The following is a 21210-nucleotide window of genomic DNA, read 5'->3' on the forward strand; positions in this document are numbered from 1 at the left end:
TCAGAACATTCCATTTTAAAATACATGTTAGAGAGTATTCATTTTATCTCAGTAAGCTTGCATTCTAACCTAAGTTTCCTGGGGGGGTAAAAATCAAAAATATTGTAGAGGGCTTGTTGTTGAATATATAATTTATTGATAATTTTCTGGAAATATTCATTGCATTAGTTTCCATCAATCAAAGTCCCCTGCTGTATTCTTTCAAAGGAACATTTCTTCACACTGTCACCACCAGAACTGCTTTTAGTTTCCATCAGGTGGGTTGACCTGTGTATCAGGAAATGAGGATGAAACTGAAAGTCTTGAGTCAAAATTACTGACATAAAAATCATCAAAGTAACCTGTACATTGTGTAACTTCAAGGATGAATCTTGTGTTCATGAACCGGACATTTTCTTTTTCTTTTTTTGTCTGTTAACACTTTTCAAGTGTTTTGTAAACCAGTTACCGGGCAAATCCACTTGTATAATGAAAAGTTTGTGGTTCCTGACCTCCAGCCCCAAGATTTGCCCATTATAGATCTTTTTATGACATATTGTATGTAATTAGCATTCATCATAACAAAGAAAGCAGTAGAACTGTAATTATAGGGTCACTAAGGTACTTGTTGCTTTTCTACCAGCCAGCATCTGTCTGAATGTACCTGCACATTGCTCTGTCCCTAGGTGTGGTATCTGTGAAACATTCATCTTAGATGTATATCAAGACAACTGTTTAAGCTTTTAGGCGCCTAACGCACAACTCAGCGCATAACTCACATGAAGAATTATTATTTATGGTAATCCACATTTCACGTACAACATTTTGTAAACAGAATGGTTAAATTGTTTCGTTTTCTTGCTTTTCTGCTCATATGCAAAGCACAAAGTGTAACCTCAAATGGTTTGGGCAATTGTAGCAGGTCTTTTAGTAGGGATTTGTCATAAAAAAATCATGTTAAATAATAACTAGAAGTATAATTGTAACAGTACAACAAAAAAAATCATAAAAACCTAATTTACTACCCTGGCTGTTATAAATCATACTCATATAATAATACCATGCAGTGACATTCTCTCTGTTGTCACAAGTACCATTTCCTGTTGCCATTATATATTCTTGCCACGCCACCCACCTTCTTGTTAACAACAGGTTTCTTAGGAAATATAACATGTACTTGCAAGTACTGTGAAGCAGCGGGTACTTTAGACCAAATTTTGCAGGAAAACAATTATTGGGGCTGCATGTGCTATTAGCAGCTAAAAGTGTAGGCGTTGCAGGTTTACGCCTTGTCTGGGTTTATTGTAAGGATGACTTAATTGTTATGGCTAGAAGAAAGTGCTTTTAAATTTATCCAGATGTTGGTAAAGTTGTCATTTTTGAAGACTTGTTTTGTAGTGCAATTTTAAAGGAGATATTTCGATATTTTATATTTTTATCTCATTGCAAAAAAGTTAACTTTATTTGAAGGTTCTGTCACCATGACAGAACAAGAAAATTCCTTTCGTTTGTATAGGCATTACATCGATGCAAAACTGAACAGAAACATACTATAAGCATCAGAGCTCCTCTACAAAGTGCTGATACAAAAATGTCGTCCTTCATTGGTATTATAACGTCTAACTTGAGAAAGTTGTTGAGTCTGTGCTTCTGTCAGTATGGAAATCAAGACACCATTGTGATACCTGGACGAAGGCCAAACATTGCCACCCTTTTTGAGCAACCCCGGGCAGTGTTTATCTTTGTGCAAGGTGTTGTGAATGTGTTGTCAGGTGATGAGAAGCAAGGCAAAAACAACACAGAACAACGTCCAAATACCTGCCTGCTTTTTCTTTCTATTATGTAATTCTCTGTAAAGTCTCAAACTGACTGTAAGCTAGATCAATTTGTAATGATTTCAACAGAAAGTGGGATGAGAATGAATAGAAGACAAAAATTGCATGGCAGTGTAGTTATTTAAGAGTTTCCCACTACACTTATTTCCCTTCTCAACTGTCTGTGACTTATCAAACTTTGGTAATAATTTATCATCAGACAAAGTGACAATAGGATCCAAATATCGCTTGACAAGCACTGTGTAAGTATCATGGACATGTATAAACCATCATATGTGTGTTGCCTTGCAGAGAGACTTTGAAAGTGGTGTATATACTTCATCTTTTGTTTCTATGGTAAAGGGACAACATAGGCACTAACAGTGCTCTGATTATCAGTCAGTAGTCTTGATATGATAGGGGAATGTCAGGTGGGGGAATGTCATATCAGTTTACACTAAGATATGCACACACCCACCAGTACCAGGTCACCATAGTTAGAATATATACAGTTGATAGAAACTTGATCACTTCATACCATGATTTCATAGTGGAACACATCTACAACAATTCATTCTTGTCATTGATCCTCACTAGATATTTTATCAACTGTGTACAAGACAGTCACTGAGTCATGAAATTTATCCTCTCAGTGAAAAGTGTTAAAAGACGCCATTTTTCCTGACAAAATTTGAGTGATATGTAAAGTTGTTCAAAGAAAAAAGTGAACATGTATCCAGCAATGTATACACAGTAATTAAGCTTGACATCAAACTTCCAAAGTCAGACGGGATTATTTAGAAATATTAGTACTGAAATCAAACCACTTTAAATTGTGCTTACAATCGAAATCAGAATACATTTGTTGATCACTCGACAGCCTTGAGGTCTCTCTTCACAGCAGTTAATTTGTTTATTTTTCTGTCTTTTTACTGTCCAGGATACATTCAGTACAGAGAGCTGATGTTGGTTCGTATCAATGTAAAGCTATTAGCAGTTACGGAGAACTGTTGTCTCAAGAAGCCAATCTCACTGTCATTGGTAGGTTTCTAATTTCATTGTCAAATTTTCATATTTGCAACCTCAATATTTTCTGTAAAACTTTTTAAAAGTTTACAAAGTTGCTGTCCTGTCGACCTGTTTGCCATTCAAGTTCTTTAAATGTAATCAAAGTGTTTATGAAAGTTTTAAAAGATTGTTGTAGAATGGGTAACCTATTGGCCCTGTTTCATTTTACAACACAGGTCACAGTCCCTCCAGCAAATTGTGGAGGGACCGTTCACAGGTCTTTCTAAATGCTTACGTATTGGAATATGCTAATCAGATAGATTCCATTGGAATGAGTCTGGAACTGATATGGAACTGATATGCAAATGACTTAAATATTATCCATTTTGCATCACTGTGCTATTGTACCGCTGTGTGATATTTGCATTGTCATGTGCAAGTTACAACAGAACAGCTCAACATCCTCAACATTGTCACATTTATATTTCAAGAATGCAGATTTGACTGTGGGTCGTTGAACTTTGTATTCTAGAGCCTTGAATCACAAACTTTGAATAAGTTTACGTATCCAACTGTCTGCAGTTTTGGCTTCTGTAGCCTTGTGTAATCTGTTCATCCCGGGGGTCATAAGATAACACGATGAATGCAGTATATTATAGACATACACTCTGAGGCTGTAGGCTAAAGAACAAACACAAAGAATCAAAATATTCAGGCTGCTCATTCTCAAACTGTTTACGGGTCATCGACCTATTCCAAGTATAAATTTGTTTACCATTTCTCTGTATGACTCTTATGACAATCTAGATTTTATCATTGGTCTGAGATTTGATTTATAACTTTTTCTGTGTTGAGTACGATTGTCTAGAGCCCTAACTACAACAAAAGTGAGTTTCATCGCCAAGATCCCCAGATATGGCTTTAAAAATCGGAGGGACAGACACTAGTGTCCTGAAATCAAGATAGTACATATAGTTTTATCTGCATTGGACTTGTACCGTACATGCTCCCACTGTCAAATGGCAGTGATGACAATTTATAGATCATGTGTAAGCAGTTGAAAATTGTGCGTACACATCTCGAGTGTTTTCAAACTTTGATTTCAAACTTTGATTAGTCTTCGAACGCTGGTAAATTACATTTACTTGATACCACAGTGAATTTTCTTTGCCTTCAGGGGCACAATCGTTTCTTTCTTCCATTCTTTAGAGTGACCTTCCCAGTACCAATTGATGTGGATGTCTTATCCGAGAGCTTAAGTATTACCCTGGTGTTCTAAATTTATCATGTCTGGACATCTGACAAAAGCACTTCAAGACCGTATCTGGTGCGCATGTGCCAGCATTTCTGTTTACAAACAATGCTGTTACTCACGCCCATCTGTGGTTTGAATCAGTGTGGCAACAATCAATTTTTTATTAGAAATTCAGTGAAATCAAAGTTCATCTTTCTATTGAGGAGTCCAAAAGCTCTTCCAATTGTTTTTGTGGTTATGTTTGAAAACACGAAAAAGACAGGTGGCCGTTGTGTGAAGACTGTTCTTTTGTTCGGACTTGTGCATTATTAGCTGTTTACATCAGTCTGTTGGACTGAACAGTGACTCAATCTCATTGTGAATATATAAGAAAACACCTGTCTAGGCATTTGACTGAATATCGCCTTTAATAAATGAAATGTTGCTATGACACCACAGTATGCATATTGCATGTGATTCAGGTGGCACACATCTTCATTGACAACCAGCACCTTTTTATAAAAGTTTGTTTAATAACCAAAGACAAGTCTCAGTAGCAATCAGGAGTGGGAAGTCATTCTGTCAACATTACAGACACTGTGTTGGTAGGCGGGGTAGGTTTTCAAACTGGTTATGCTGTTGTGTTTTAAAAAGCTTCAGGTGTTTTGTGTGAAAATTTTGTGATGCGAAATGATACACTAAGCTACCTGTTTGAATATCTTAGCAGCCTAATCATGCATGGACACACAGAATTATGTATTGTGGAGGTGGTTGTGTTGAAATCTCAAGGTCAGGTCAACAAGTTGAAAGGTTATCTGATCCAGGATCTGATCATCATCAATCAGAACCTGCCTGAGCTTCCAGGGCTTATACCCTTTCACCACCATGGTTTGGCCCAAACCCATTGTTATCAATGACAAGTGTGAACCTATTTACCAGGGTATGGGGGTGGATTGGTAATTGAAGTGACTTATTGTAAAAGTCTGACTGCAGAACAGGATGCATCTCAGTTCTGTTCTGTTTGCTGCAGTTTACAAAATTGCCCTCCTCACCGGGTAATACTGAAAACTCAACGAGAGGCTGAGCATGTGTTACAGATCCCAGACTTGCCACCCTGGCTTAACCTGCACTAACTCTTACAGTCCCTGATACTTCAGCATTTTGTTATTATGTAATGAAGTTTCTACTTTATCATCTTTCCTTTCCATCTCCAAGTCTCCGCCACATTTATGTGAGAGTTAACATCAACTTCTTTTCTCCTGTACCATATTATAATTTGTACTACATTGATGTCGACCTTATTGCCTCTATATTATGTGTAACCATTGTCCACCCTACTTAGGGTGAGACATTTCATTAGGTAAAGTGAAGTAAGTTACATATTGTAAGCCGTGACTTTGCCCTATTTTCCAGTATTTTTGCTCCATCAACAATTTCTCATTTTTTCTCCAAAGATCATGGTGAAGTGCATATGTGTTCAAGCTGTGATCAATGCAGTCTGTACAATATGTTACTGTAATGTCCAATGTCATTGTTTACAGCTGACTTTCAGTCTGGATTAGAAGTCATCTGTCAGTAACCATCGCGTATTGTGTAAAGTGCATTGTCCTTGCCAGGCTAAGTACTTTGTATTTGAACATACTTTGGAGAGAAGAAGAAAATGAAACAAAAATATTGAAAATATTATCATAACTTGTATGGTTCATGATGTCCTTTTAAATTTTGTTCTAATGTAGTGTAATACAGTAAGATGACCAGAGACTATCAACTTGTGTTCCATTCTGAATGATAGCATCTGTCTCAGTCAATCGTTTCCCAAAGTTTTGTAAACACTATTGTTTTTGTTTCTAACTATCAAATGAACCCAGTGATCAATTGTTACAGAATGTCACTATAATTCTTTCCTGTGGTTCCCAATCTAGTTTTTGCCATTGTATGCTAATAAATTAACTTGCAAGGTGAACTCTTTTAACAGGTACCTTTAAGTTAATAACATTTTTCAACCATATACTTGTACAGTGTTATCAAACTATCCACATTTCCTATTATTTCACTGCACAAGAGCTGTCCAACAATGACCACAGAAGTAGGACACTATTGTTTGAAATCATTTTGTGGTTATTTTTTTTATGCAGGAAGTCCTTTATTTTTATTCAAAAGATATCAAATTATTGGTCGTGTGAGGTCTGCCCATGCCCTAAAGGAGGGTCATATATGGAAATACGTGTATGTCAGTGACCTACTTGTGTACCAAAACAATGGCCACCAAGATATTTACATGTTACATTGTACATCTTGTAATAGAGGGCAGAGTTCTTACATGTACAACTGACAATCAGACAAGATACAGCTCACTGGCAGAGTGTAGAAAACTCTTCACATGAAATGAAACTACAATAAATAATATCAGCCATATTCGCAATGTATAATATTACCCCAGTATGACAAATAGCAGTTACATGTATTAGTTAATCCCAGAGTTTTGTATAATTTGTAATCTAGTCTAGACATTGTGAGAATCAAATGCCTATATTTTCTGTATCCTAAGAATCACATTCCAAGACTTGAAGAATTTTCTCCAAGAAAAATGATCACTACTAATGGTGCATCTTTAACGACTGAATTGTTGTAGTCCTAGTGATGTCCTGAGAGTGCTTTGCTGTGAAAAGAAGGCCTGCAAAAATTTGAGACAAATTACTTAAAATAGCAGAACTATCTGGTGTCTGTACATATGTATTCAGTTTTCAGAGCCTTTAATAAATCACATAGATATCATATAGATAAAGGCTTCCACTAGTTCCAGAAAAGTGAATATCTTCCATACAGTGTGAGTCACTATCATCCACAAGCTGTGATCATTTCAAGGAGGGAGATCTGACTAACTGCAGGATTCTTCAGACAAAGACAAAACACCGGGGAACTTTAACACTCTTATCATGAAATTTTATCTGCGTGTTTTTTTCACCACATCAAAGAACTCTTTGAACTGATCTGCATGTACAAACAAACTTCAGTTCACATGCAAAGCCTGGTTTTCAGGATATCACAATGTGAATGAAATGGAATATGCACCCCGGCCTCAGGTCTGGGCCTCAGGTCATGTAGATGAGTCGTGATCAGCGTGCGAAATTAACGCTGGTCCGCTGGTCCGAGACCAACAGAATCCCCGACGGACCAGCAGTTTTTCCAGACCACTGGTCCTTCGGACCAGCGCAAAATTCACGCAATAAATTTTGAAAACCGATTTTTTTTTGGCTATGTAACCAAATATTTGTCATTTCGATCCCCGCTTGCAGTTTTGCTACTGCAGTACGAAACGAATCACCAACTCTTCAGACAGAGAAAGAAAGCCGCGACAGCCGAAACATTTTGAAACAACGCACGCAATGGCCGATTTCACGGGCAGGCTATTATTTTGACCAATCACAATTCTTGATACTCACAAAGTTTGTTAGAAAGGTCATAGGTCTTGCAAGTCTGCTGTCACACATGCGCGACCTGACTACGCTGTTGCGGATCGCCCTACCAATATGTGGCTTTTTTGACGGGTGTGAGCTCTCCAAGAAGAATACAAAAACAAACGACAAGGAGAAGCAACAGACACGAAGGGAATATGAGGCCAAAGAAAAAACTGTGCTGTTCCGGTAACCCGACCTACCCTATTTTTTTGCCTGCTGACCCTAAACTTTTTAGAGCTACGTAAACACGGAAATAAAAAAAGAAAGAAAAAAAACCCGTAAAATAAGTGTTCGTTACCTAGCATTTGAGTTTTGCTTGAACGAGGATGTCTCTTATGCTTTTATTCCTTTCATATGTATGATACGTTTTTTTCTGGAAATGTTGTGGCCAGTGTTTGATCGCCCCGAACCCCTGAAAAGTGCATATTTTAAAATAAAAATATTATGGAAAAAAATCCCTGCCAACCGTGTTATCGGAACAGCACAATTTATTTCATTTTTTTGCCTGATCAAGGAAGACGAAAACCGCGATCTTTTTCAGCATGCATGCAGAGTTCCATATAGAATAAATGAATGAATGAATGAATGCTCAGAATGAGTTCCGCGAATGGTTGTTATTTGATAAGTCAAAGATGTATGTACTGCATGCCATGCCGACGAGTATACAGCGATCTCTTTGCCCATAAGGTAGCCGCATATCTTGTAAGTCTGCTTTCTCAACTTATTCTAAGGGTCCGTTTGTGGTTGGCACAAACAACTTTAGATACTCGAATTTAGCCTCACACAGTCAGTCAGGGGTTCATAAAATCACCGTGGAACACACTTAGAACCGCAATGCGCCACAGCTGAGGTAACACTGCAAAACTGAACAGTGCGGTCTCCACAAAACTCTGATATCTCAGTATCTGCTCCGTAATGCCCATGGCATATGTATGAATAAACCGTCCATCAAAAGACTTTGTCTGGATGGCTTCACTCGACGTCAAAAAAGTAGTTGCTGACAGATGCTGTGACAGTCACTGCATCTACATCTAACTCATGAATTGGAACCGTGCAAAAGGAGGCAGATGCTACAAATGCAGTTGCTACTGAGTGTGCTGATCTGGACACTGATATAGAATAATCAGACTATGAATCTAACTTTGAGTTGGAGACTCTAGCTGCTCTGAGGATGATGATGCCCATGATCTGTTTGAAATAGTTGATGGTGTAAATGAAAACTGGAGACTTGTTCCCATGTAGAAGAGATAAGCTTACGAGATGAAAACTGAAAGACTTTATTTGAAATGAAAACTGAGACTCTTTCCCTTGTTAATGGAAATGAGGACAGAAAGAATTTTTCTCATATTAATTTGAAATGAAAACTGAAAGACTTTTCCCCCATGTTTTTTTGAAATGAAAACTCAGACTTTTCCCTTGTTAATTGGAAATGAGGACTGAAAGAATTTTTCTCATATTAATTTGGAATGAAAACTAAAAGACTTTTCCCCCATGTTAATTTTGAAATGAACTATCAAACCTTTTCCCATAGAGATCTGGTTCTGGGTGATACCTACCTCCAGTCATGGCATATATTATTGAGCAAAAAAAAATTAAATTTTAAAATACATATTTGTTCATTTATTTGTATCAATATTATATAACAACACCACAGTAGGAGAGATTGATAATGTACCATGTTATCAGCTACTTTCAATTGAAAGTATATTTTGAATGGGTTTTTGTTAAGTTTTTTTGTGGGACCAACATACATCTAGAAGGACCAGCAGATTCCGTTTGCTATTGGTCCTTCGGACCAGCATGCATTTCAAGTTAATTTCACACACTGGTCGTGATGGAGCAGAAGTAAACTTCAATGGTGAAATGGGTCGTAGCACAGTTCTTGTTTTAAACTCAAAACTACATAATTTTGAATTTAAACCAAGGGGTAGGTCATAGACTAATCTGTTACTTTACTATGAGCATTTAAACACTGATCAACTTATTTGGCAGAACTTTATTTCCAAACAGCTCAGAGTAGATATGATACATCAGCTAATTTCTTCTTTATCATTTTTTGATCTAATTTTTGCATCATTGTTCTCACATAGACATTATATCTTTTGAGTTTTCAATCAAATGCTGTCTATTCGATAAGAAATGTAAATATTTATTACAACTCACATACTTTCCTAAACAGCCTGAGATAGTTGTCTCCATTTGTTTGTATAAGGATGAGGTACAGATGGAAATTTCAACTTCATTTCTTTTGCCCAGTGGAATCCAAAGAAAGTTAGTGATGAAGGAATAAATACACCACCACCCCAGTATTTGATAATTATTACTAACTGGTGATGCAGATTTAGCGTAAACAGATAAAGTTGTGGAACAAACATCAACATCATTTTGTTTACTTTTGCCCGTTGTGGTCACGGGTAGAAGGTAATACAGAGGAAGAGGTGTTGTGATGGTAACATCTGTGAAATACACGTATGCTTGGTATGTGCTGGTGTACATTGACAGCCAATGTGATTAAAATGTAATTTGTTGATTTGGGTCAGAGTACACGTCGGTGTGCCGGATCTTTAAGACTTTCTGGTTAAAAACACCAATGCTTGACCTGTGCCATTAAAGAAAAAGAACATTGGATATCAGAGGGTGTGTCTGACTGCATCAAGTGTGAGTACACTAATACATCACATCAGTCTTCGAGCAGTCTCTTAAAATTTGAAATAAAGAGACACTTTTTCAAAGTGTTTGTCGATGCAGTTACGAGATAAATCTTGTGAGAGAGCAGGTTAACGGATACCGGGATAGCAATTTATTTCAATACCTGAAGTTTTCATAGTGAAATTTCTTTAAAATCCAATGACAAGTGAAATATGACACATGAGACAGTGCTCTCTGGGAAAAGAGTGACTTCAAGATTCAAGGAGAAATTACTAACAGGGAAAGCCATGGCATTCCTTTGAAGCTGTACTTTTGGTTTCCTAGTAGAGGCAAAGTTTCATGTGGGTGGAAGAGTGATACGGGTATACAATTGTACATGTAGCTGCCCAACAAAGGAGATCGTAAACCTCTTCCAAACTGTAAAGCCATAGCGCATAATACGTTGTAAGTCACAGGCCTCTTTACAGCGACAGCTACTGTAACACATGTTCTGCTACCTTGATTTTTGAGTGTGTGTGTTTAACTTCAAAAATTTTTGGAGTGAAAATGCTCTGGCTTGCCAGAATGATGTGGTGTGTGATGTGTTCTCCTATATGGTGACTAGAAATCAACAAAACTAATTGAAAAGTTGAAATGAATAAGATTTACTCTAAAAAATAACATCAACAACAACATAATGATAATAACAACAATACTGTAGATTTGAAGGTGTAGGATTGAATCCCGAAGTCATTATCCATGGTCTATAGGTATGCCATCTAAGCAGTGACAAACGCTTTCAATTATCGACACTGGGGAGAGTCGTTCAGTTTGATTCAATTCTCCATCAGAACCTACAACCTTTAACCTTGCTCATGCCATATCTCACCAGGCAGACTACATTGGCAGACAGATTATCGTAGAAACATGAACTTAACATTCTCAAGAGATTCTGAATATGAAAGAGAAAGCATATCACTGATAAAAGCTTTTTGAGGAGTTAGTAGTTTCAAAGAGTTCATAAAGGTCAATCATTGTCTGTGGGAAAGTGATGACAGTGTGTTTAGGCATTCTTCAGTGACTTATCTTCCCTTGCTTTTTTTCCCTCATTTTTGTGTAGTCTTGTGTGTTCAGTACACATTAGCATTCCACCCTCCAATGAACTGAAGCATTATGGCATGTCAACAAAGAACTGCCTTTATCAGCTGTCAATCTTCCATCGCAAACAGTTTTCACTTTAGACAAGTTCTTCTGAGAACATATCAACCATGGCAGCTTTGTTTGATTCTCCCACAGCCCATGTGTGGAAAATTTTGACAAGATTCAGTGGTGCAGCACTTTCATTGAGACAGTGTTTGAGTTTGGCTTGAAGGAATTTGATGCTGTATTTTAAAGCAAGTGTTGTAGGTCATTCTTGCCACATGAGTGAGCATAAGCCTGGCAGTGTTCACGATTCACTTGAAATCAAGCAGTAACATGTACAATTGTGGCTAAAACTTGACACCTTGTATTGATTTATTGGCGTACCTGAGACAGGCTGTGTTAGAAATCCATTAACCCGATATGAATTCATTTGAAGTTCTAGAAATGATACTGTTGTAACTTTTGACATGTTCTTAAAATATTTGTCCACAATTTTACAAGATTTTTCAGCAATTCTGTAGGTTACATGGTGGTGTGAAACACCTACAAATCACATAATATGTTGATATTTGATCTTGTGAATGCCATATTTCAATACAAAATGTAAGGGCCCGCTTTTTTTAATTTTTTTATAACAGCTAATGTCACGTATATTTCCAATAGTCTGTCCATTTTAATGTTAAGGTTTAGTCTCTGTACAATGCTGCAGGTACAGCCATAATTTTACAGACACTTTCTGAACACTAGTCCCTCTCTTCTGGACTGATATTTTCTCTTGTCAGTGCTGTGCCAAATTGTATACAACCCTTTCGTAAGAATGGCTTGAGGATTCTGGTACAAGAAGTTCTTCCTACTAACTGTTTGAACTGACTCACTGTAAAGTTTGAAGTTGTTTTCTTTTCACAGTTTCCTGGATGTGTTACAGCTCATCTGAGTGTCCAAAGTTTCTGAGAAAACTTCAGATTTTGATTTCCATGAATTACAAATCAAAAAAGGCACTCTGTTAAAATAGGCCTTCCTACTCATATACTACAACCTATTATAAGTCACATGTACCATCAAAAGAAGCATTTGTGTCCTTGAATACCAGTGGGAGTATTCACATCTTGTAGGTCCTGCATTTAAATAGAAGTGAGGTCAGAGTTGAAAGGATGACTGTCCAACAAAGCTGTCTGTGATGAGCTTACCAGTAGGAATGAGATGTGACAGATACTGAGATACTCTATGATAAGAAATCATAATACAAATAGTCAATACTTGAGAAAGCCTACATAAAATACTTCTTGGCTTTGTCAAGTGTTAACATTTGTTTATTCTTGCGGCAACATTTCAAACACAAGGCCTGGCTGCACAGGTTGCACGTGGGAATGATTTTCTCACCCTACAAGCACAACTTCAAATACAGTAATGCAAACAAACATAGATACACTTTGTGAACATTTTTAGATTAAAAACTTAGTCTATAAGTGCTTTCAAAGTCATTTGTTTTAGTGAAATATTTTTACATTCACTTTCATCCCTATGTTCAGTTCCATATTGTATATATCATTTCACAATGGAAATAAAAGCTCTTCATCAGTCCAGTCAAGAGATATGAATTTGATTTGTCTGCCATTCAAATGGCTGTAGATCAACATGATTTCTCCACAAGGTGTATTATTTTCTTGTACATCTCTTGTGTCTTGTAGGACCCCCAGCGTTCACCTTATATCCAAGCAATTTGAATGTTAGTTCAAATAAACCCTTTACCCTGACGTGTAATGCAGAAGGGCCGTCCTATCCTGTGACAATCACCTGGTACCAGAATGGTATTGCAATACCTGATGTTCCAGGCCATGTTTTGGAAGAAGCTCAGCCAGGCAATCCAGCAATTCTTCAGAACAGAGGTATGTTCATGGTATCATCTCCTGTCTGTCTTCATAATGATGACGCAAAATGTTGTCTTTTATGTACTTTATCAAATATCACAAAAAGAAGTGGTATCGAACGAAGTCTGTTATATTGGCCTCTCAAGCTGATCATATGTTTAGGTTTTAGGTTCGTTATTTTTACTAATCATTCAAGATCACAATTACGTATGGTTTCATTTTTTACAAATTTTGCAAATTTTCTGAAATCAGTGGCAATAAGAACCACGCTAATTTGCAAACAAGCAATTTTATTGTACGGATGTAAATCCATAGGTGAACTTATGAAAAAAAGTTTTTTGACAATTCATATTATTGGTATAATTAGCATATGTCATTGAAAAGATACAATGTGGGTTTACATCGCAGGTTGCTTGTATTTGTATGAGAGTGTTGGTTGCTACAGAGTCTCAGTTGAAATAATGAGTACATTTCAGCCATTGTCATTGTCTGAAGATGAGTGCTGTTTGTGAATTAATCCCTTCATTGAAAAACTCGGCAAGTTCTGTCATTGATGAACAACAGAGTGAGCTCTTATTTGTCATAAAAGGAAATTGGCCATCTCTGTGAAGACTTTTGTTTCTGTCCTTCATGTAGTTATGTTGTAATCTTAACACTGTATCTTTTATTCTGCATTCCAGGCATTACTTTACGGTCAACGTTTATGTGCCGTGCTACAAATGAAGACGGAGAAACATATTCCCAAACAGCATTGATTAATATCAAAGGTAGGTCAACTTCACTTCATGCATCGTGTACACAATCATTTCATTTTTTACAAAACTTCCTGTTCTTTAATTTTAAGCTGTATTTTTGCTTTACATTTTGCTTTTCCTAAAGAAATTGACATCAAACGTCAGTAACATTGTCCATAAGGAAAAGTTACAGTATTTAAAAAAAACAGACTTACACCCAAGTGTGAAGAAAAAATACTCATGAACTCAAATTTTAGTTCACGGGTATTTCATTTCATGATCATCTTAATAGCTATTTCTTCCAAGGTTGCCCTCGGTCTAAATATGTTCTGAAAGAATTTATCTAAGAATATCTTAGTTGATGATCATAGTTATGAAGCACATACTCATGGATCAGGAGGTCATAGTGTGAGGAGTAATTTACTGTGTTGAAGATAATGAGATAGCTGATGTAATTATCTGTGATAAAGTAGAGTTAGATATCTTAAAAAGTGGGTGACTGTATGAAACTCAAATTTTAAATCAAGACTTAAAACAAGAGTCTGAAATAAGCCAAAGAAAAGTTATCAATCTTTGAGAAAAGAAACACACTTGCAAAGTTCAGATTATTAAATAAGAATTACATTTACTGTTAATATATAAAGGGTAGAGTACTCAGAAAAGTATGTATATTTCATGGCCATAGCTTTTCACAACTCTCTTATCTTGAATACCATAACCCTATATATTGTACTGAAAGTACTTTTTAGTAATCCTTTATGATGGGGCAACTTAGTTACTATATTTCAGCAAATTTGAAGCAGTTCATTACTTCAAAAAGCAAAATAATAGTTTTCTAGGTTCATCCAGCAATATTTATAGAGAGACTCTGTTAAGAAAGTTGAGTGACTTTATATGCAACCACTGACATTTCTTCTGCAAAGATTTACTTTGATGTTTCAGACTTGACTCAAAGAATCATCGAAATCAGGGTATTGTTTACATTCTATAATCTTTGATCTTGTCTCATAAAAAATGCGTTATTATAAATATTATTGAATATAAAAATAAAACCACAATTCTTTACCTTTGTGACCATTTCCTCAAATGTAGTTTAGAGGTAAAATGGTGAGATCAGTTTCAATAATCCAATGTTGTAAATTTTGTAGGTACCAGGTCATTTCCAAATTTAGTAACTCATAAAATTTATGTTTTTCAAGTCAATCATCAATCATATCAACAAAATTGGTGTCACCTCTCTTGGCCATGAGTGACTTCCCGAGGAATGGTTTGGTGTATAATTTAAGTATTTTACAAGTCTTTGTCATTTGAAATTCAGGAGTCAGTAACAGACGAATATGTCCCAAGTGCTAACACCATGTGCATTATTGACTGCAATATGATTTGTAAAATAACTGATGCAATCACAGATATTTGTAATTAGGGCTTTTTAAATAATTGCCATTTCTATCAAAAAGATTATTGCAAAATCATTTTTATGCAGTCCTCTTTTGTATTTTGCTGTCAGTTAGCTTTGAGATCAACAGATAGAACTCAGAAATGTTAGAATGTGACATCTTTCAAGTGTGAAGCAAGGTATTGCCATAGTTTTCAATATGAGATACCTAGCTTGTTTACTCTGAGTAAATACTGTATCAGGGTTATTGGACAAGTGCTTTTGCAAATATTTCTATGTCACGTGTGTCTGTGTTTAGTATAGCGTCTGTACAGTGTATAGAGGATCATCTGTAGCAAAACTGACATATTGATACTACACTAATCTGTGTTTCAGTCACTTTAATGCGCTTACCAATTGATACATTTGCTTCAAACTAGTGTACTCACATATGCCCTTCTCCTCAGTGTTTTTAAGCAGTGCTCTTCCATACTTTTCACAATTGTTTTGTTTTGCAGAAATATTTTCATTACAATAACTGTACACAGTTTGTATTGAAATGTTTTCATTATTTCCCACTGTCAGTTTCTAAACCAATACATTGACTACATACTCACAACTCACACGTTACCTTTGTACCACAAATCACAAAAAGCTGTCAGTGGCTATAAGAATATATGATCCCTTCTGCACATGGCTTGCCAATTTATATATTGCTTATAAATATAGCATCCAGGTAAATACAATATTCCTTCAGGTTTATAAAGGTTTGTACTTAGATCTCTCTTTACATATGTGTATCTCATTTTGCTGTATATTGTGTTCCATAATTGTCTTATACTATCAGTTTTCAATTTCATGACTCAAACCTGCAACCGTGACATTTATTGCATATAATAAAGATAATTGTGTGATTTGTTTTTGCTTGTTGTTTGTACAACAGTCATTCTCCAACTTTGCAATTTTGTCCTTTCCAGAGAAGCCAGAGCAACCTTTGAATGTAACAGTTTTGGAAACAGGCCCTCACAGTGTCAACATATCATGGCATCGTGGGTTCGACGGTTATTCACCGTATCAGTCTTGTTCTGTACAGGTGAGGTTGCAATCATATTCTGAGAAAAAGTAATATAATTGCCTCTTGTGAAGCTGAAGATGAAATAGCCAGTGGTCCAGTATAATGATTCAACATATCATGAAAGACTTCTCTGTCAGTCTTGTCACTATAGGAACAACACATGTATACCTTTTCACTAGTATCAAAATTTGATTCATACCAAAATATATGTAGTTTGTGACTGTGCCTTGTTCTGTGCTAGATTTGATGGTAACTTTCATAGTACCTGTAAGGCTACAGTTATCACTACCAGAGTGTACCACACGCTGTGCATCTACAGGCTTTTTCCAAATTTTATTAACCCTTTGCACCCTGACCCCCTGGTACTCTATGACGTCATGGGACATTTCTGTCCGAGCGAGTTCAAAGGGTTAAGAAGTCATTAATTTGGTTGCATTTGATTCTTCAGTTGAAAGTGAGAATACAGTGGACACTGTAATAATACATGTATCTGTTATTTATTTATGTTATGTTAAGTATTTGTTAAATAGCCAAGTATTGTATTCATGTTTGAATTTATTTTTATTGAGCTGCAAGATGTCTTCTTGTCTTGTAAATTTTTCAAGTTGTCATGCCAACAATATATCCAATGTTCATTTTACAGTTTGTTGAGGATAGCAATTACAACAATGGCTCGGTGGAACACTGGATCAAAGTTGAATCTGATTCCCTCACTGAACATATGCTTTATGACCTGAAAGCCATCACACTATACTGGATCCGAGTTTCCTGTTCCAATGAGATGGGCCCATCAACTTGGTCAGAGGCTGCTAATGCTCAGACTCTCATGGGAGGTAAGTATATGGTGTCAAGAGGGATTTTCATGTATATTTTTTTATATTCAGAAAAATATTTTGACTTTTTGAAATTAAAAAGTTTTAATTCCATTGCATGTATAGAGGTACTGTTGAAGGAATTAGTCAAAATTATCAAAATATTGAAATGGGATACTACGAGGGATCCATATCTCAAATCCTAACTAGCCACTAACTTCATCAAACACTATAATTCCTGCTTCATGTCTGCCCTTGTCTGTAAGTAACAACATTGAAAATATCAAATTTTAAATTCCGATGTTGTGCATAAGGCAAACTACCACATTCAGACTTTTTAAAGTAAGCAGTGTCATTTTGACAAATGTTTTCCTTTCTTTTTGTACAGTACCAAGCAAGGCACCACAGATCATAGATGTGTATCTGGTTGGCAATGATACAATAAGAATATCTTGGGAACCAATTCGATTGGAGGACATCAATGGAATATTGTCAGGATACAAAGTCTGGTACATTGACATGGAAAACAGTGAAGAGGTTGGTTGGGTTTGTTTGGCTATCTCCTCACAGTTAAAGATTGACATTTAATATTCTAGAAAAAAATTGATGAGTTTTCAGAATGGTGCATATCTTGAAGTTTACATTATGTGAAATGATACATACCAAAAACACAAAAGATTTGACTTTGAGAAGAGAAAATGTGAGCTGTTATTATGTACATGTACATTGGTCAGCATTTAACTCAAAACTCATTCCACAAAATATGCATTACACCACACTGTAGCAGACTGGTGAATGCAACCATATGTATGCTAGCAGAGGTATTGCTCTTCCATCTCATCATGATATCATCAACTGCATTGGCACAGTATAACTGTCAACGTTTGCAATTCCTCCACCAGACAACTCTATACAGTGATTCAAACACTACCACAGCTGAGCTGCTTTCCATCGATCAGTCTGTCAACTACACAGTAGAAGTATACGGATACACAGAGAGTGGAGATGGTGTCAGAACTGAGCCGTTCATCGTCGGATATGAAATATTGAAAGAACGTAGAGTAGCACTTCCTCCAACATTATACCCACCAGTTACAGGTAACCAAGACAACAACTTGTCACTAACTTCTATTCAGAAGGTCACTGGTTTACAGAGATATGTTTAAATCAACATTGTTTGCGAGTTTTTGTGTGCAATGTGTCATTGCTTCATGTGACTTGGGTCTTGGAAAATCCATTTTAATTTGTTTATTTTATTCACAATACCTACACCCATACTCTGTAGTATTTAGCTATCTAGATGATGTTTTGAGTAACTTAAATACCCAGGGTTCACCATTTTGTCAATAGTTTGACCTGTGGTTCATACATCCATAAAATGTATTTGCAATAGTAAACAGGTTGATTAACCAACACATGCACCAGTTTGTTTTGTTACACCACCTAATCCAATATGGCTGACTGATGTTTATAGTTGTCACAGTATCTATACTGTCATATTGAGTGTTCTAACCAGTTAACCAGGAATGCCCAATCCAGTTTTCCCCATGAATTAGTATGTTTGTACAGCTAATAAATGTGTGTCTCTTTATTCTATAATCATCCCATCTTAATACTGCCAACTGGCGGCTTTTCCTTCCAATCTTTGTTATCTCTGCTGTCACTTCTTAAACATACATGAACTGATTTCTTTCATGAAAAGCTGATAAAGAAGAAAAAGTTTCATCGACGGCTTCATATTTGCCATACCCAGGTATGCATGTGATAAAATGAAAAAACCGGCTTGCTGTCATTTTCTGAGAAATTCTTCAGATGTTAGATGAAATCACCAACTGCTATCTCGCGTGAGACAGGTTTCATCCATTTATTCATCGATAAATACTCTGTTAAAGTTGTTAATTCCATTCATTGATTGGTAGAGTGAGGCACTTTGTACTTTAAAAGTTTGCAAAAATACTTGTAAATATAGTGTTATCATGCCTTTCTTGTAATCCAAGTCAATAATATTGCCATATTACTTACATAAACCTTTCATTTAAGCTTAATCTGTGTCCCTTAACTACAACCATAGAACAGACATTTTAAACTTTCATTTTTGGATCATTATTCAATCTGGATTGACCGGTATTAAGCCATTTCTTTAAATAGGTTGTAGATAGAGTCATATAAATAGGTTGTAGATAGATTCATATAAATATGTTCAGTGATGCATTAGTCTCTCGCAACCATTTTACATTGCATCTCTGGGCGGTTCAAAAGTTTGGGTGTTTTGTCCGATGTCATGGCCATTTTCCCAAAGCTTGGACAGGTCATTCAAAATGACCAGATGTGTCCAAAGCTTGGACATTTATCGGACATAGATGTTGCCTGAGAATGTCGGGCAGCTCATACTGTCACAATTATTCATACACATCTATAAATTCATACATTCTGCTGAGTCATCCTCCAATATTCCATGGAGGTTTTTGGCAATTCAGCAGTTTAATTCTGTTGATAATACTAATGTCACTTTGTACACAGCCCACACTGATATTTTCATTTTTTGTTAGCATGGACATTGCATCCACTTATAATAACAAAATAACCATTAAAAAAAGGGTTTTAACAAATACTTACGTCATTTTACATTTTGTGAACTTCACGATCTGTTAATGATAGTAAAGAACAAAGGAAACAAAGCGAATTCAACAAACACACAAGATTTCTCAAAAATGTCACTTATAACTTGGAGTGGATCTCTTTGATTGCTGTATTAATTACTTTGTTTCAATGAAAGAGTAAAGTTACTTTTACCTTCTTGTATGATTAGCATATTCAATCAGCTATTTTGTGTAGAACATACTGAAATTTGTTTCTCCCATTGGAACAGACATTTTGAAAGCATATAATTCAGAAATTCTGCATCTGGATTCCAACAAGAAAGTGTGGAGAATGTAAGTGTCAATACCGGTATATCAATTCCAGCCAAGGTTTAGAAACTCTCAATAATTTTCTGTTTTCACCACAAAAGAGTTGGGAGTGAGTCAGCCACAAGGCAGCATAGAATGGTACATCATACTGGTAGCAGCAGTAGCGGCTGTGATCGTTGTCGTTGTCATGGTAGTTGCTGTGTGTGCTTGTCGGATAAGGAGGCAAAAAAAGGAACGCAATGACAATCTAGAGGCTGGAATGTAAGTAGAACACTATCCGACTGTCATTTATCAATTGATCAAGAGAGAGATATCGAGAGAGAGAGATATCGAGAGAGATCGAGATCGAGAGAGATCGAGAGAGATCGAGAGAGAGAGAGATCGAGAGAGATCGAGAGAGAGAGAGAGAGAGAGAGAGAGAGAGAGAGAGAGAGAGATGGATGTATGCATGTTGGTTTTATACTCATGAAAATGATTTGAGATCTTGAAAGTCTATATCCCTGTCTTTCAGGGTCAGTAAACGCTATTCCTTCATCAATCCATTGTCATGGAAACCAATAAGAGGACGAGCGCAAACAATTTATAAGCCCAGCAAAAATAAAGTGGTAAATGGAGTATGTAAGTAATAATTATTTTGTGAATTTTAGGTTTGTTTTCCTAATCAGAATCATTCAAATATTTCTTCTATATGAAGTAATATTTATGTATTAATAGCCTTCTTTCAGAGTTTGTCCCTAACAAAGATGATTTGATTGTCTTTTATGTTGCAATGAATAAAATGTAATCATAAATAAAAAGTAATACACAAACACCAAACTCTGTCAATTTTTTCATCAGGTCTGTCCGGAAGCTATTAATATAACAATGGGGAGACCAATAACCTGATTTGCTTGTCCATATTCTCCCAAAGTATCAAGAGTAAAAACCAGAAATGAGTCCATGAAATCCTTTCAAAGTCGTTGAAAATTCTTTGATATATACACTTCCAAAAGTATATGTTTTTCAACTTTGCCTAAGAGATTGCTAATCACACTTTTAAAATGGTGTCCTTCATAATCCAGAATAAAATCAAGGGTCGCCTGGCATGGCAAGTTTTTGTAACAGAAAGGCGCACTACCTCAAATTATCTTTACTTGAAATTCAAAGTGACTGCCCGTTATCTCTGCCAGTGTC

The 21210-nt window shown here is 36.1% G+C and overlaps 1 protein-coding gene across 3 annotated transcripts in view; it reads left to right on the forward strand.

Moving 5' to 3' along the window:
• Positions 1 to 21210, forward strand: part of LOC139150310 (tyrosine-protein kinase Mer-like) — a 43522-nt gene that overhangs the window by 11846 nt on the left and 10466 nt on the right. Inside the window, exons 3-12 of one of the 3 annotated variants that reach the window (XM_070722602.1) lie at positions 2734 to 2834; positions 12953 to 13150; positions 13813 to 13899; positions 16219 to 16334; positions 16960 to 17149; positions 17517 to 17665; positions 18031 to 18226; positions 18831 to 18881; positions 20139 to 20298; positions 20549 to 20655. In XM_070722602.1, coding sequence (XP_070578703.1) covers positions 2734 to 2834; positions 12953 to 13150; positions 13813 to 13899; positions 16219 to 16334; positions 16960 to 17149; positions 17517 to 17665; positions 18031 to 18226; positions 18831 to 18881; positions 20139 to 20298; positions 20549 to 20655 — 1355 coding nt within the window. The remainder of the gene's footprint in view (positions 1 to 2733; positions 2835 to 12952; positions 13151 to 13812; positions 13900 to 16218; positions 16335 to 16959; positions 17150 to 17516; positions 17666 to 18030; positions 18227 to 18830; positions 18882 to 20138; positions 20299 to 20548; positions 20656 to 21210) is intronic. The other 2 variants (XM_070722603.1, XM_070722604.1) reach the window with 2 other exon arrangements.

The sequence above is a fragment of the Ptychodera flava genome, chromosome 14, assembly GCF_041260155.1.
Source record: "Ptychodera flava strain L36383 chromosome 14, AS_Pfla_20210202, whole genome shotgun sequence".
Classification (NCBI taxonomy): Eukaryota; Metazoa; Hemichordata; class Enteropneusta; family Ptychoderidae; genus Ptychodera; species Ptychodera flava.